The sequence below is a fragment of the Clupea harengus genome, chromosome 5 (assembly GCF_900700415.2).
Source record: "Clupea harengus chromosome 5, Ch_v2.0.2, whole genome shotgun sequence".
In the NCBI taxonomy this organism is placed as follows: domain Eukaryota; kingdom Metazoa; phylum Chordata; class Actinopteri; order Clupeiformes; family Clupeidae; genus Clupea; species Clupea harengus.
In genome coordinates, this window is record NC_045156.1 from 31,379,327 (window position 1) to 31,394,588 (window position 15,262).

The window sequence follows — 15,262 nt, forward strand, 5'->3', positions numbered from 1 at the left end:
ATGAGTGACGTGTGAAATGCTGTCTGTTTAAAACATTGACTGAATCAGAAGCTTGAAGGAGAGAGGATCTCAAGGAGGGCGGAGTTCAAGCGCCCCTTAACAACATATGTGTGTGAACAACCACACTGAAAACACCCCCCCCCCCCACCCCCACCCCCACGACCACCCCCACACCCACCCCCACCCCCACGACCACCCCCACACCCACACCCACCCCCACCCCGGAATCACGATCAGCAAGTGCAACCCACCCTACCAACCAACCGACCAACCAGCCAGCCAAGCTGTCAGCAATAAAACCCTACCCCTTCCTTCTCTCCCCTATTTTGCTTTGGATGGTTTGAATTGATCTTCTTGTTGGTCTTTTTGTGATTTTGTGTTTCTCACCGACTTCTCCTTCCTTCATGCTTGTCTCTCCTTCACTTGTTTGTTCATGGCTCATTCATCTCCCACTATGTTGCTCAACCAATATGAGTTATGTTTCTTTGATGTCTATTGTTATGTGCATGTCATTTCTTTGTGCATATTATGTATTTGCTGTAAAGCACTTTGAGCTGCATTCTTTTGCATGAAAGGTGCTATATAAATAAAGTTTTATTATTATTATTATAATTATTATTATTAATAGTTAAAGACTAATTAGCAGCCTAGAATACACAGTACATGCTTAGAGCAATATGACAATATGTGGACTCCTGGAATGGAATGGCCTTTTTCCACTGAAGACTGAGGCTAGTCCAAGGCTTTTTCCTTGGCCTTAAAAGCACTTCGGTCTTTCTTGTTCCATTAGTAGTTCAAACATTTGCAAAGAACACTTGTCACGCCAAGTTTGACAGGCTAGTGAAGTGCCTAGCAGCTGCCATGCATGTTAATCTAAGAACTAGCATTTTAGCCACTTTAAAATGACAAGACAACACTGACAAGCTGTGGTGAAACCAGTAGCCCCGCCCACATTCGGGCTTGATGCCCATGGAGGACACAGGTTCGAATCCGGCCTGATGTCATTTCTCCTGTCCACTCCCCGCCTCTTCTCCCTCTCATTTCCTGTCCCACTCTTCACTAAGACTATCGATTAAAGGCCGAAAAGCCCAAAAATAAATCTTAAAAAAAAAAAAAGTGGAAGAATACTCCTTTGCTCCTGGGAGTCTGTCCTGCACCTCCCTCTCTGTGACATTGTTGTGTGTTCAGTGTGTGTGTGTGTCCTGCACCTCCCTCTCTCTGTCTCCCCCTCTCTCCCCCTCCTCACAGTGTTGAAGTGGAGTAAGGCCACGAGCACCTCCCTCTCTCCCTCTCTCTCTCTCTCCCTCTCTCTCTACCTCCCTCTCTCTCCCTCTCTCTCTACCTCCCTCTCTCTCTCCCTCTCTCCTCCTCTCAGTGTTGAAGTGGAGTAAGGCCACGAGCACCTCCCTCTCTCTCTACCTCCCTCTCTCTCCCTCTCTCTCTCCCTCTCTCTCTCTCTCTCTCCCTCTCTCCTCCGCTCAGTGTTGAAGTGGAGTAAGGCCACGAGCACCTCCCTCTCTCTCTCTCTCTCTCTCACCCTCTCCCTCTCTCTCTCCCTCTCTCTCTCTCTCCCTCTCTCTCTCTCTCTCTCCCTCTCTCTCCCTCTCTCCCTCCTCACAGTGTTGAAGTGGAGTAAAGGCCATGAGCACTAACCGCCACAGCATCTTATTAACAGCGCCATCTTGTCTCTCTTGCATGTATATCCCACACAGGCTGCCTTATTAAACTCCTTCCCCGCCATATTTGACGAGCTGCTCCAGATGTTCAGTGTGCAGGAGGTGGCGGAGTTCGTGCGGGGCACGTTGGCGAGCATGCCCAGCACCGTTCACATCGGCCAGGCCATGGATGTGGTGAAGTTGCAGTCCATTTCACGCACCGTGGATAGCCGACTCTTCGCCTTCCCAGGTGAGAATCTGATCTTTTCTTTCAAAGGTCTGTTGCTGAACATTATCAGACAAGTGGATGATGCTTTTTGCACAAATATATAAAAAAAGGTAACACTTTATTTGGATAGCCCACCCGCAGAGGATATACAGAGTATTTGTAATATTTCAACAGTTGAGATATGAAACAATTATGTTTTGCTTTGTCTGTAGATGTTTATATAGAACATATTTATATATGGAGTTTATATATGTGTGGTTGAAATTCTGGCTAAAGTCTAAGGTTTATGAATGCACTAGCCTACATGGCCTACACTAGCCTAATAGGGTTAATTCTGGCTAAAGTCTAAGGTTTATGAATGCACTAGCCTAATAGTCCACTTGTGGTTTGTTTAAGTGAATTATATTGAAAAGTTAAAAGCAATAATGGTTTGAGTTTAGTCAGCTGAATATTAACATTGATATTAACTGAACATTGTTGTTGAAATGTTACCAATACTCCAAAAAAGCCTCTGTAGTTGGACTATCCAAATAAAAAATGCATTTAAATGGTTCTTGGAGTTCTGTGTTTGAGAGGTTTGATGTTCTTCACATTTTTTTTCCTCTCTGAAATGTTTGACGTGTGTGTGTGTGTGTGTTATCAACTCCCCCCAGAGTCCCGTAGGATCTTACTTCCTGTGGTTCTGCACCACATCCAGCTGCACCTCAGACAGCAGAAAGAACTCCTCATCTGTTCCGGCATTCTCAGTAGTATTTTCTCCATCATCAAGACCAGCTCACTGGTAAAACATTGAAGCATGAAGCACTCACACACAAACACTTTTACAGCGCCATTCCTCTCCAGGGGTCGACTAGAGGTTAAGAGGTTGCCCCCTCGGTTGGCATCAAGCGTTGCCGAGAGACAAATACTGCTATTCTGCTCTCTTGCCTCTTAAGAATGGAATGGGATGCTGATGTTGTGGAAACACAAACGCATAGATAGTGATAGATAGCAGTGAAGAGTCTGAGGAAAGGGTATCCCCACTCACGGAAAGCCTTTAGTCCAGTCAGAAATCAATACATTGTTTCACCAGGACTAACTGTTGTTTGAAACATTTAGAGGAAATGTAGAACTTAATCAATACCAAAATAATGGGTACATACACAGAGCAATGTTAATGATGACAATAATGATAACAAGAATTAAAGATAATGATTATAGCAACAGTATACAAATGTGAAGGGGCATATAACCAATTTAATATCATGAAAGATGAGTCATGAAGAGATGGGTCTTTAAATCACGGATTGCAGAGGAATAAACTGGTCAAGACCCCAAACCTAACCCAAACCTATTTTAACACTCTAGGAAGGTTTCCCAAATGATTCCAGAAGTATTTTCAAGATGTATGGTAGCAGGGGACATTGTAGGCTAGATAGACTGGAGGAAGGTGGTGGCAATAGCCATGGTTTAGAGGGAATAAGTATAGGATGACTACACTTAAAAAGAAGCATTGACACCTAAGTATATAAGGTCATTCAGTTTGAATCCCTGTTGCATCAGTTCCTCTCTTTATCTTGAACTCCTGTCCATCAATTATCATATTATCTGTCTTTATCTTGAACTTGTATCCATCAATTATCATATTATCTGTCTCTGTCTTGAACTCCTGTCCATCAATTATCATATTATCTGTCTTTATGTTGAACTTGTATCCATTAATGATCATTTTATCTCTCTTTATGTTGAACTCCTGTCCATCAATTATCATATTATCTGTCTTTATCTTGAACTTGTATCCATCAATTATCATATTATCTCTCTTTATCTTGAACTCCTGTCCATCAATTATCATATTATCTCTCTCTGTCTTGAACTTGTATCCATCAATTATCATAATTATCTCTCTTTATCTTGAACTTGTATCCATCAATTATCATATTATCTGTCTTTATCTTGAACTTGTATCCATCAATTATCATATTATCTCTCTCTGTCTTGAACTTGTATCCATCAATGATCATATTATCTCTCTCTGTCTTGAACTTGTATCCATCAATCAATCAATCAATCAATTTGTTTATTTGATCAAGAGGGACAGTGTACATTCATGAACATTAAAATGTAAATGCACCCAATTATATCCAAAAGGCTAGTTTCCATTGGCAGTCCCCCTGCCAGAGTGAAAAAGGCTATACAACCTAAAAAAAGGCATTAACGTATATCAAACATAACATTGACAATAAATCAAAAAAATAAAATAAAATAAGATACAATAAAATAAAATACAATCCTAATATACAAGTTCTACTGCTTACCCACTAGTGATCACATTTTTGGTCAATGATCATCTTATCTCTCTCTGTCTTGAACTTGTATCCATCAATGAGATAGATAGATAGATAGATGGATACTTTATTAATCCCGAGGGAAATTTAGGTAATTATCATATTAAATAGAAAAGAATAGAATAGAAAAGCCTTTATTGTCATTGTATTCATACAACGAAATTTTGAGTGCTTCTCCTGTTGGTGTGACGAGGGACAACATACAACACAACAACAACATATAACATAACAATACTACAACTATCCAAAAACAGTAGGAACAGCCCCCCCAAAATATATATATATACATTAAGAGTAGAACAAAGTGCGGTGGCATAGACTAAAGTACTTCAATAAATACATCAATTAATACAGCTTTGTTTATGCACATGTGTAAGGTGACTGAGATGGTATGTGACTTGTAGTCAATAAAGTGCTTAGTGTTTAGTGCATGTCGGTATTTAGAGCTCTGATGGCTGTCGGGAAAAAACTGTTCTTAAGACGCGTGGTCCTTGCTCTAAAGGATCTGTACCGTCTGCCTGAGGGCAGGAGAGTAAACAGGTGGTGGCCTGGGTGAGAGGAGTCTTTTAAGATGTTATTGGCCCTGCTAAGGTAGCGGGAGCGGGCAATGGATTCCAGGGAGGGCAGTGAGCAGCCAGTGATTTTTTGTGCTGTGTTGATGACCCTTTGGAGGGCTCTCTTGTCTGCTGCGGTGCAACCGGAGTACCACGCCGAGATGCAGTAGGTTAGTACACTTTCGATAGTGGTGCGGTAGAAGGCCACCATCAGTTTACACTCCAGGTTGTTTTTCCTGAGTACTCTCAGGAAGTGTAGTCGCTGCTGTGCCTTTTTTACTGTCTCTGATAAATGATCATATTATCTCTTCTTTATGTTGAACTTGTATCCATCAATGATCATCTTATCTCTCTCTGTCTTCCTCAGGAGTGTCCATCAATATCTCTCTTTATCTTGAACTTGTATCCATCAATGATCATATTATCTCTCTTGAACTTGTATCCATCAATGAGATAGATAGATAGATAGATAGATACTTTATTAATCCCGAAGGAAATTTAGGAAATGATCAATGATCATCTTATCTCTCTTTATCTTCCTCAGGAGTGTTCATCAATGATCATCTTCTCTCTCTCTCTGTCTTCCTCAGGAGTGTTCATCAATGATCATCTTCTCTCTCTCTGTCTCCCTCAGGAGTGTCCAGTGCAGGAGGAGGTGGAGATGATGGTGGAGAGCCTGCTGGACGCGCTCCTGCAGACCATCCTGACCATCATGAGCAAGGCCCAGTCTCAGGAGGCGGTAAGAGGCCACCAACGCTGTCCCCAGTGCACGGCTGAGATCACCGTTAGTAACTAACAATCTGTTTTCTTCTTTCTTCCTTCTCAAAACTCTCCTGTCAATCCATCCTCTTTTGTCTTTCTGTTCTTCTTGTCGATTCCTCTCATTTAGCCAACCCATGTTTAGCCAATTGGTTTTCCATACTGTGTTCAATGACTCTTTGTATCTCATTGTGTTTGTGAGTGTGTGTGTGTGTGTGTGTGTGTGTGTGTGTGAGTGTGTGTGTGTGTGTGTGTGTGTCAGTTTATCAGTGTTCACAAAACACAAATTCAGACACACTCGGCCATCCACATCACTCAAAGCTCCCCACCCTGATCCAGGATGCAGGCTTCTCCTGAAAACGTTGCCAGTTAATGAGTATTATGTCAAAGATAGGCCTGTAAATCAGATTGATATTGGAGTTTTAAGAATGAAATAGCTGAATTCCTCACAGTGACCACTCACTCAAAATGTAAGTATATCAATATATGAAGTTTTTCATTAATGTTGGCCAAAATAGCAGTTCAGCCCTGTACAGTATGCTCCATAACTTCAGACGTAGATGTTCAGACGACCACAAGACCCCCCCCCCCCCCCCCCCCCATCCATCATCACACGCTATGAATGATGACCCCCCCCATCCATCATCACCCCCCCCCCCCCCGATCCATCATCACACGCTATGAATGATGACCCCCCCATCCCCCCGATCCATCATCACACGCTATGAATGATGACCCCCCCATCCCCCCGATCCATCATCACACGCTATGAATGATGACCCCCCCCCTCCCCCCGATCCATCATCACACGCTATGAATGATGACCCCCCCATCCATCATCACACGCTATTAATGATTTACCTCCTTTCCTTTTATGTCTTTGACTAGTTTTTTATAGTGGCACACAATTAGTGAAAGATAATCTTACAACACAACAAATACAATATTTAAAACATTATGGGACATAGTTACATGTCTCTTTGTGTTTTTTTGACCCGTGGCCGTTCATTCGTGAGGTAAAGACTCACAGGCAGGCTAGTTAAAGGTGCAGTCCCTTGATTATAAGCCATTGCACTCTTGTCCAATTCAGCCAAACTCTTCAGTTCCTCCAGTTTTCTATCCAGTGTGTGCACAGGTCCTTCCTCTGTAAATGGGAAACAAAGTGAAGTGATATAAGTATGTGCTTGGCAGCAGACGGTAAGATTATAGTTTATAAAAGTTTATAAAAGCACAGTTGGGAAACTAAAACTCAACTAGAAAATATGTATTGTATCTCAGGGGAGAGGGGAATAGGGAGAAGGAAAGAAAAGGATCCTTCAGATCACACACACAGGGTTCCGAACACTAACCAAATATCCACCTTTCACTTTCACAACGCCATTCAGTCCTAGAGGCCACAGTCAGCACTTATTCTGTGGTGGGTTTACGTGTTCTCTGCTGCTCCCAGATCACAGACACACACACTCTGCGTTACTCATTCCACTCCGTTGTGAAAGGCTGCCACCACACTAGTGCCCCAGCGGAGGTCTCCAGGGGCACTGAACATGTTATGTACGAAGCAGAATGTGCTTCGTTTATGGTGACCACCAGGTGGCACCTCTGTCCTGTATAAATTCACGTTCCTAATAAACCAGACTAGCTAAGTTGTAGAACAAGCTACAAGGTTTCGTGTCCCTCTCTGTGTGCATGTGGATGATTGCATCTAGGTAAAACATACAGGGAACATGACACTGAACATGTTCCTGGGGTAGTATTTATTGCCCATGGGTTGGCACCGTAGCAGTAGGGATGGCTCTCCGTTGTGCAGAAGGTGTTTGTTCTACTCTGTGGGAACGGTCAGCTGCTTTGGGGCACCTCAGTCTACATAATTGGCATTCTGAATGTATGGCTGAGTTTAGGGCTGCATACAGAAGAACAGTTTGTTCAGGGTCTAGAATGTCTTTGGAATGCATCTGTCTCTGAGATGTTGATCTGCTTGACCTTTCGAACTCTTCACAGCCACTACTGAACCTATAGTCACATGTAACACAACAGCCAGCCCATGTATGTGTGTACAGTGCACATGGGATATCTGTTCACAGCAGATGAGTGTCTTATGAACCTCTATCTGAGTCACCACACAGCATTCAGCAAAAATTATTGTAAATAATTGTACATGTACTTACTTACATTTTATAAACACTCACTGGGATTAAAACATCAGTGAAGGAACAACAGAATGGACAACGGAAGAAAGCAGTTAAAGCAGTTAAAGCAACATTATGGAACCTTGAAATAACAGCTTCCAAACCATGTTGGTACACTAACTTGTAATCTGGAGAAAGGTGTGTGTGCGCCACGGCGGCAACAGCAAGCCTGGTTTTACACCGTGTGACTTTGGTGGACGGGGTGCAACACCTTTCGCCAGAGACCCTTCTGTTAGCTCTGAGAAGAAGCTAGCGCAGTATTCTCTGTGTGATCATCATGGCAGAGACGCCGAAGAAACCGAGGAAGACGTTGTCGGGAAGTGAGGAAGAGAAAAAGAGAGAGTAACCGAGCAACGAGAACGGTTTTGTCAGTCTTGGACTGGCTTTTATTCAGTGGCTAGAACTAAACGAGACAAAAGGATGGCGACCTGGTGTTCTTTGGGTTGGACTCGTCAGTAATAAGTTATTAGCTGTCTTGGTAGCTAGTTTTTCATCATAAACATCCCGGCCGATGTTATTTATGAAAGAATGTGACGCAGGCTGTAACTTTATTGGTGTCGTCCCTGTCTCAGAGATTTGTAGTTCTTCCCAGATGCCCAAAGTCATCGACCTCAGTCCAGTCTCAGGCTAGCATCCAAATAAATTAATCTCACACCAAAAAGTTTGATCAAGTTTGAGTGCCAATCTCACGGCAAGTAAGCCTTGCAAGTTTGCAATCTTGAAAATCGAACTCAGCTTGCTTGTAATAACTGACACTCTCCAACGTATATTATGCACAATATGTGCCTTTTTTTTTTTGACTTTCGGAAAAGTGTATTGAATATGATCTACATCTTTGTAGTGATTTTTGGCAGGTTCTGTTGGCACCTTGTATATTTTTGACCAAACGAGGCACACACAGCTAACACTCAGTGGCCCTAGTTTGTACAGTTCTGGTGGGTTTTCAGGTGTTGGAATTCTACTTTCTACTGCCCAAAGTGGTTCAGAGGAGTATTTGTTTCTTAATGTTTCGTTGGATGTATATTTGCAGCTGTGGTCTAATGCTTATGGCATAGTAGTGGGGTTAATGGTCCTGTGTTCCTCATGATATGGTAACCGTGGGTAACGTATTTGTCATATATTTTCAGGTATTTCACTTTCTGCCGTTTTCATGTGCTTTGACATTTTACTGCACTTCTGTTTTGCTTTCTTCATGTCCTGTTTTGCATCTGTCAACCTACTGTAGTCGTCTGATTGGAAGAGAGCCATCTGATCATCTGTTAACCTACTGTAGTCGTCTGATGGAAGAGAGCCATCTGGTCTAGCTCACATATATGAACCCTTTTTTCATCGGCAGGGGGAGTATGTGTCTTGCCTCCTGTCACTGCTCCGACAAATGTCCAATATTCACTTCCAGCGCCTCTTGGAGAACTTCCAGAGCAAGGAGGAATTGAAGGTGAGCAGATTGAACTTTCAATACGTTTTTGTGTCAGATCAGGGTTAATATTGGTAATGAAAGCTAAGATTAAATCTAGAACTACCAGTGAACAAACTGTTTTGTTAACTGAAATAAAAAATAAAAACTACAGTTTTCAAAAACACAAAAACTAAATAAAAACTACAACGAACAATACAAACAAAAACAAAAACAAAAACATGCACCGATACATGTGCCCCCTCATCTTTTTAGTCCTCATTATCTGGTTATTGACCCTTAGAAAAAGGGATTTTCATATCCAGGAAGTGATCTCTGCTTTAAAACCTTATAGGTAGTACCAAATTATGATCAGTTATAGTCAAATAAATCTGCATCAATTGTATCTAATTCCACATCTGTCTAAAGTATGTAGTGTATTTCACATTCGTATTTATTTATTTTTTAATGTTTGCAGACAAATGACTTATTTTGCCTTTGGGAATATACTAGAGCATAAAGGTTTGCAATAAGATATACTGATGGGGATAATATTTGTAAGTATCTTTTGTAGTTGAGAAAGGTTTACATCAGGTGGGGTTATGGGGTCTGAGAGATTTCCATTGACTTCTAATAGCTGCAACTCAGCCAACTATCAAGATCAAGAGCCTCATTTAAAATGCATGCAATCTTGCTCTGTGTTTCTCTGTTTGTCTCTAAGGAGTTTTTGCTGAAGATCTTCTGTGTGTTTCGTAACCTGATGAAACTGAGTGTCTTCCCACGAGACTGGAATGTAATGAGACTGCTGACTAGCAAGTAAGGTTTTACACTCGTAAAGACAAATGGTCATAGGAACACACACACACACTCATACAAAACAACTCAAGCCAAAGTGTTTTCGAACGTGAGCATTCAATTTCCCAGAGCTGTATCATCCCGGGAAGTATATATTCGAAACATATAAGTTCAGTGAAATTAGCTTTCTCTGAATATCTTTGCCCTGAACGCAGCGCGACACAATGTTTTCACATGGTGTGTGTATACAGATAATAAAGGTGGGTTATTACTGGGATTTAAAATTATGTCCGTGTATAGTCAGTCTTCTTTTTTACTTCTTTTGGTTTCTGTTGTTGAGAACAGCATGCCTTTTTTGTGTCCTTCAGCATCATCGCCACCACCACTCAGTACCTGTCCCCGGCCCTGCACAAGAACGGCACAGATTTTGATTTTAAGGTGAGTGACACCTGACATGGCGGAGACCAGGTCATATAGGTTGTTGGGTAGAATAGCTTCAGTCTTTGCTTCGTATTTTGCCTATTTTGGATTTGTATTTGTTTAGTCTGAATGATGTGGTTAAAGTCATGACAAGCTGAGAAGGACATAGCATAGGCTGTTGTTGAGGTAAAGGATGTTAGTTATGCTTCATCTCCCTGCATGAAAGAAGGTCAAATGAGCTTGATTTATTTATTGTTCTTTAGCACATTTCTGGCTGCTGTAATCTCAGTATTCATGATTAATGTGTGTGTGTGTTTGTGTGTGCGTGTGCGTGTGCGTGTGCGCGTGCGTGTGTGCAAGTGTGTGTATGTGGGTGGTTTAAGATGGTTTTGCTCTCTTACCTCAACACATTCCACACTGATGGCTATATGCCCCAGGGTGGGTAAATGGAATGTGAATGTGAAATGTAATACCAACTGTTAGTCCTTCATTTTCCCTCAAAAGAGTAATGTGATTTCCAATTGTGTCAATTACAAGTTTAGAAACGTATATATGCACCATGAAATAAGTTTGTTTGATGATCCTTCATTCTTCGTGTGTGTGTGTGTGTGTGTGTGTGTGTGTGTGTGTGTATATTTGTATGTGTGTGTGTGTGTGTGTGTGTGTGTGTGTGTGTGTGTGTGTGTATATTTGTATGTGTGTGTGTGTGTGTGTGTGTGTGTATATTTGTATGTGTGTGTGTGTGTGTGTGTGTGTGTGTGTGTGTGTGTGTGTGTGTATATTTGTGTGTGTGTGTGTGTGTGTGTGTGTGTGTATATTTGTATGTGTGTGTGTGTGTGTGTGTGTGTGTGTGTGTGTGTGTGTGTGTGTATATTTGTGTGTGTGTGTGTGTGTGTGTGTGTGTGTATATTTGTATGTGTGTGTGTGTGTGTGTGTGTGTGTGTGTGTGTGTGTGTGTGTGTATATTTGTGTGTGTGTGTGTGTGTGTGTGTGTGTGTGTGTGTGTGTGTGTGTGTGTGTGTGTGTGTGTGTGTGTGTGTGTGTGTGTATGTATGTCATCAGGTATGGAATTCATACTTCAGCTTGTCAGTGCTCTACATCAATCAGCCCAGTCTTCAACTGGAGACTTTGAGCTCGGCCAAAAGGAGGAGAGTCCTGGACAAGTAAGATGTAATCTGTGTCTTCATATAAACACACACACACACACACACACACACACACACACACACACACACACACATACATTAATCATATAAACATACCAATCATTGATTTAATCTTTCATATAGACATACTGTACCAATCATTGATTTAATCTGTGTCCCGATATAGACATACAGTACCAATCATTGATTTAATCTGTCTTCATATAAACATACCAATCATTGATTTAATCTGTGTCCTGATATAGACATACAGTACCAATCATTGATTTAATCTGTCTTCATATAAACATACCAATCATTGATTTAATCTGTGTCCTGATATAGACATACAGTACCAATCATTGATTTAATCTGTCTTCATATAAACATACCAATCATTGATTTAATCTGTGTCTTCAATCATTGATTTAATCTGTGTCTTCAATCATTGATTTAATCTGTGTCTTCAATCATTGATTGAATCTGTGTCTTCATACAGACATACCAATCATTGATTTAATCTGTGTCTTAATACCAATCATTGATTTAATCTGTGTCTTCAAATAGACATACAATTGATTTAATCTGTGTCTTCATACAGACATACCCATCATTGATTTAATCTGTGTCTTCAATCATTGATTTAACCTGTGTCTTCATACAGTACCAATCATTGGTTTAATCTATCTTCATATAAACATACCAATCATTGATTTAATCTATCTTCATATAGACATACAGTACCAATCATTGATTTAATCTGTGTCTTCCTATAAACATACCCATCATTGATTTAATCTGTGTCATATAGACATACAGTACCAATCATTGATTTAATCTATCTTCATATAGACATACAGTACCAATCATTGATTTAATCTTTCATATAGACATACAAATCATTGATTTAATCTATCTTAATATAAACATACCAATCATTGCAGACAATGGGATGTCGTATAGCCCTTTTCAGTTCAGGGAAAGACATTCTTTAGTTTTGCACTGAATGGGTGTGTGCCACTGGTTCAGAGTAAATGTGTGCAGGTAGACAGGTTTACACTGCTCTTCAAAAGTTTGAAATCACTGAGAAAATGTCCTAGTAACACTAACTATAGTAGAAATATAGTGTAGCCATTGATCTGAAATATAGTGTAGACATTGATCTGAAATATAGTAATAATAATAATAATAATAAAACTTTATTTATATAGCACCTTTCATGCAAAAGAATGCAGCTCAAAGTGCTTTACAGCAAATACATAATATGCACAAAGAAATTACATGCACATAAAAATAGACATCAAAGAAACATAACTCAGATATAGTGCAAAAATTTTTTTTATAATAATTATAATTCAAATTATAAAATTGAATACATAAAATGCATAGCATAGTGTAGCCATTGATCTGAAATATAGTGTAGCCATTGATCTGAAATATAGTGTAGCCATTAATCTGAAATATAGTGTAGCCATTGTTGATATTTCAAGTCTAGTGCACTGAAACGGCCAGAAATGGCCACTAAATGCATCCAGTCATATCAGCTCACTTCAGATTACTTTTATGGTGTATGGCTGTGTGTTAGCTTTGCATTCTCAAGCCATATAAGACCGGGGAACCAGGACATGTAAACACAGTCTGCCAAGAGGACATAACAATAAAATATGTGTGCTATTGTAGACAAAAAAAGGTTTTCTATAAAATAAGATCTAAAAACAGAAGTAATCAGTCACCACAATGCTGAGTATGATGCTAGTAATATTACATCACCTAAGTTTGTTAGCAGCAATTTACACAGGACACTAACTGAAAGGTGTTTTAATTAGCCAGTTAGTAATCTTAGTTTTAATAACTCCGTTACTAGTCTTGCAACTAATATGGTCACATTAGACTTGTTTTTCAAACAGTAATGATGTCATCTTTAAACATTTCTTAGCTGTGTAGGGGGAGTTGTTTGAATATAAGAAGTGCACTCCAAACAGTACATTAATAGCTGTGCTGCGATTGCCTTGCAGGTATGGAGACATGAGGGTTGTGATGGCCTACGAGCTCTTCGGCATGTGGCAACACCTCGGTAAGACTATTCTAGCACATCTACTTATCTTCTTATAGGGGCGACAGTGGTACAGGAGGTAAAGAAGTCGGTTACTAATCAGAAGGTGGCTAGTTCGATTCCCTGTCGAAGTGTCCTTGAGCAAGACACTGAACCCCTAATTGCTCCTGATGTGCAGTGTGCCATCAGTGTAAAATGTGTCTACATTGTAAGCCGCACATATGTAAGTCGCTTTGGATAAAAGCGTCTGCTAAATGTAAATCTACCTGTTATTCTGACCCGCCTTTTGTCCGTTTTTGGGTCACATCTGCTACCGTTTTAAAAGTTACTTTTCGATTTGCGATGTATCTTTTTTTTAGGAATACTAAGAAGATAGGGGATGTGACTAGTCTTTCACGTTTTGGTCATATTGCATGTGTTTATAAGCATTTCCCTTGTAAAAAACGGTCAAACTTGTTCATTCATGTCTTGCTAAAACCAGGTGGTATTAAACATCTGTGGAAAAACATCTGGTCTTATCGTGGCATAGACATGGCTGCTAATGTTTGATGACATTGATGGCCACAAAGACTATTTGTCAGACGGGAGAGAGTGTTTTCTGTCACGAGTTGGGACATTGTTTGGCCTCTAGAGGCCGCCAAAGACTCTCACCTGTTGTTTGTCTTCTGTCTTTGTTTGTTTTCCCGCCATTTTCTGTTTCCATCTGCTCGTTAGTTTGTCCCATGACCAATCGGCCTAGTAATTCTACCTCTTAGTGAATCTGCGTCCCTTGGTTCACCACGCTGAATAGTCTGGCTTTCTCGCAACCCTGTAACTTCACTTTCTCTCTCTTCATTCATTTGATTGTCTTTCTTAGTCCCTTTGCCTTTTCATTGGTCTATAAACCCATTACACAAATACTGTTGAATGATAACCAGCTGTTGATGAAAAAAAAGTTATGTTAAAGCCGAGTCACCATTTTCCTATAAATACTTGTAATGTAGGTTTTCAAACATTAAAGAATTTGTCAGTAATGGTATTGTGCTGTGTGGTATGTGTTCTGAAGGTGAGAATAAGATCCACTTCATCCCAGGGATGATTGGCCCCTTCTTGGGAGTGACGCTGGTACCTCAGGAGGAAGTGAGGAACATTATGATCCCCATCTTCCATGACATGATGGACTGGGAACAACGCAAGAATGGCAACTTCAAACAGGTCCTCAATGTTTGTCTGGACTTTTGGAGATATACTTGCTGATTCTTTTTTTCTCTGCACAAATTCGTTTTTCGTGTCCCCTGTGTCTTAGGTCAAGACTGTTTATCTGGTAACCTGAGTAGCATTATTTCATGTTGATGTAGTTTATGTGTAGATGTTCTTGATGTGTGATCCTCTGCAAGTGCAGGTGGAAGCCGAACTGATTGACAAACTGGACAGTCTGGTGTCAGAAGGGAAAGGAGACGAGAACTACAGGGAACTCTTCAGCCTGCTGTGAGTAGAACATTAGAATCAGAATCAGAATCAGAATCAGAACATTAGACTACACATAGGCACACGAAGAACCAGCTCTTCAGCCTGCTGTGAGTTAGAACATTAGAATCAGAATCAGAATCAGAATCAGAATGGGATTTATCGCCAAGTAGGTTTACACCTACTTGGAATTTTTTCTGGTGTGAAGGTGCATACAGTAAACATAAAAACATAGAAACACAATCAGTACTACACATAACATAAAAACATAAAAACACAAATAAGTACTACACATAAGAA

The 15,262-nt window shown here is 40.5% G+C and overlaps 1 protein-coding gene across 1 annotated transcript in view; it reads left to right on the plus strand.

Annotated features, from left to right (window-relative positions):
• Window positions 1-15,262, plus strand: part of dock3 (dedicator of cytokinesis 3) — a 112,124-nt gene that overhangs the window by 62,388 nt on the left and 34,474 nt on the right. Inside the window, 10 exon segments of the mRNA XM_042707927.1 lie at window positions 1,713-1,905; window positions 2,538-2,665; window positions 5,400-5,549; window positions 9,047-9,145; window positions 9,825-9,919; window positions 10,267-10,336; window positions 11,381-11,481; window positions 13,479-13,537; window positions 14,562-14,710; window positions 14,898-14,983. Of these exon segments, the coding sequence (XP_042563861.1) occupies window positions 1,713-1,905; window positions 2,538-2,665; window positions 5,400-5,549; window positions 9,047-9,145; window positions 9,825-9,919; window positions 10,267-10,336; window positions 11,381-11,481; window positions 13,479-13,537; window positions 14,562-14,710; window positions 14,898-14,983 (1,130 nt within the window).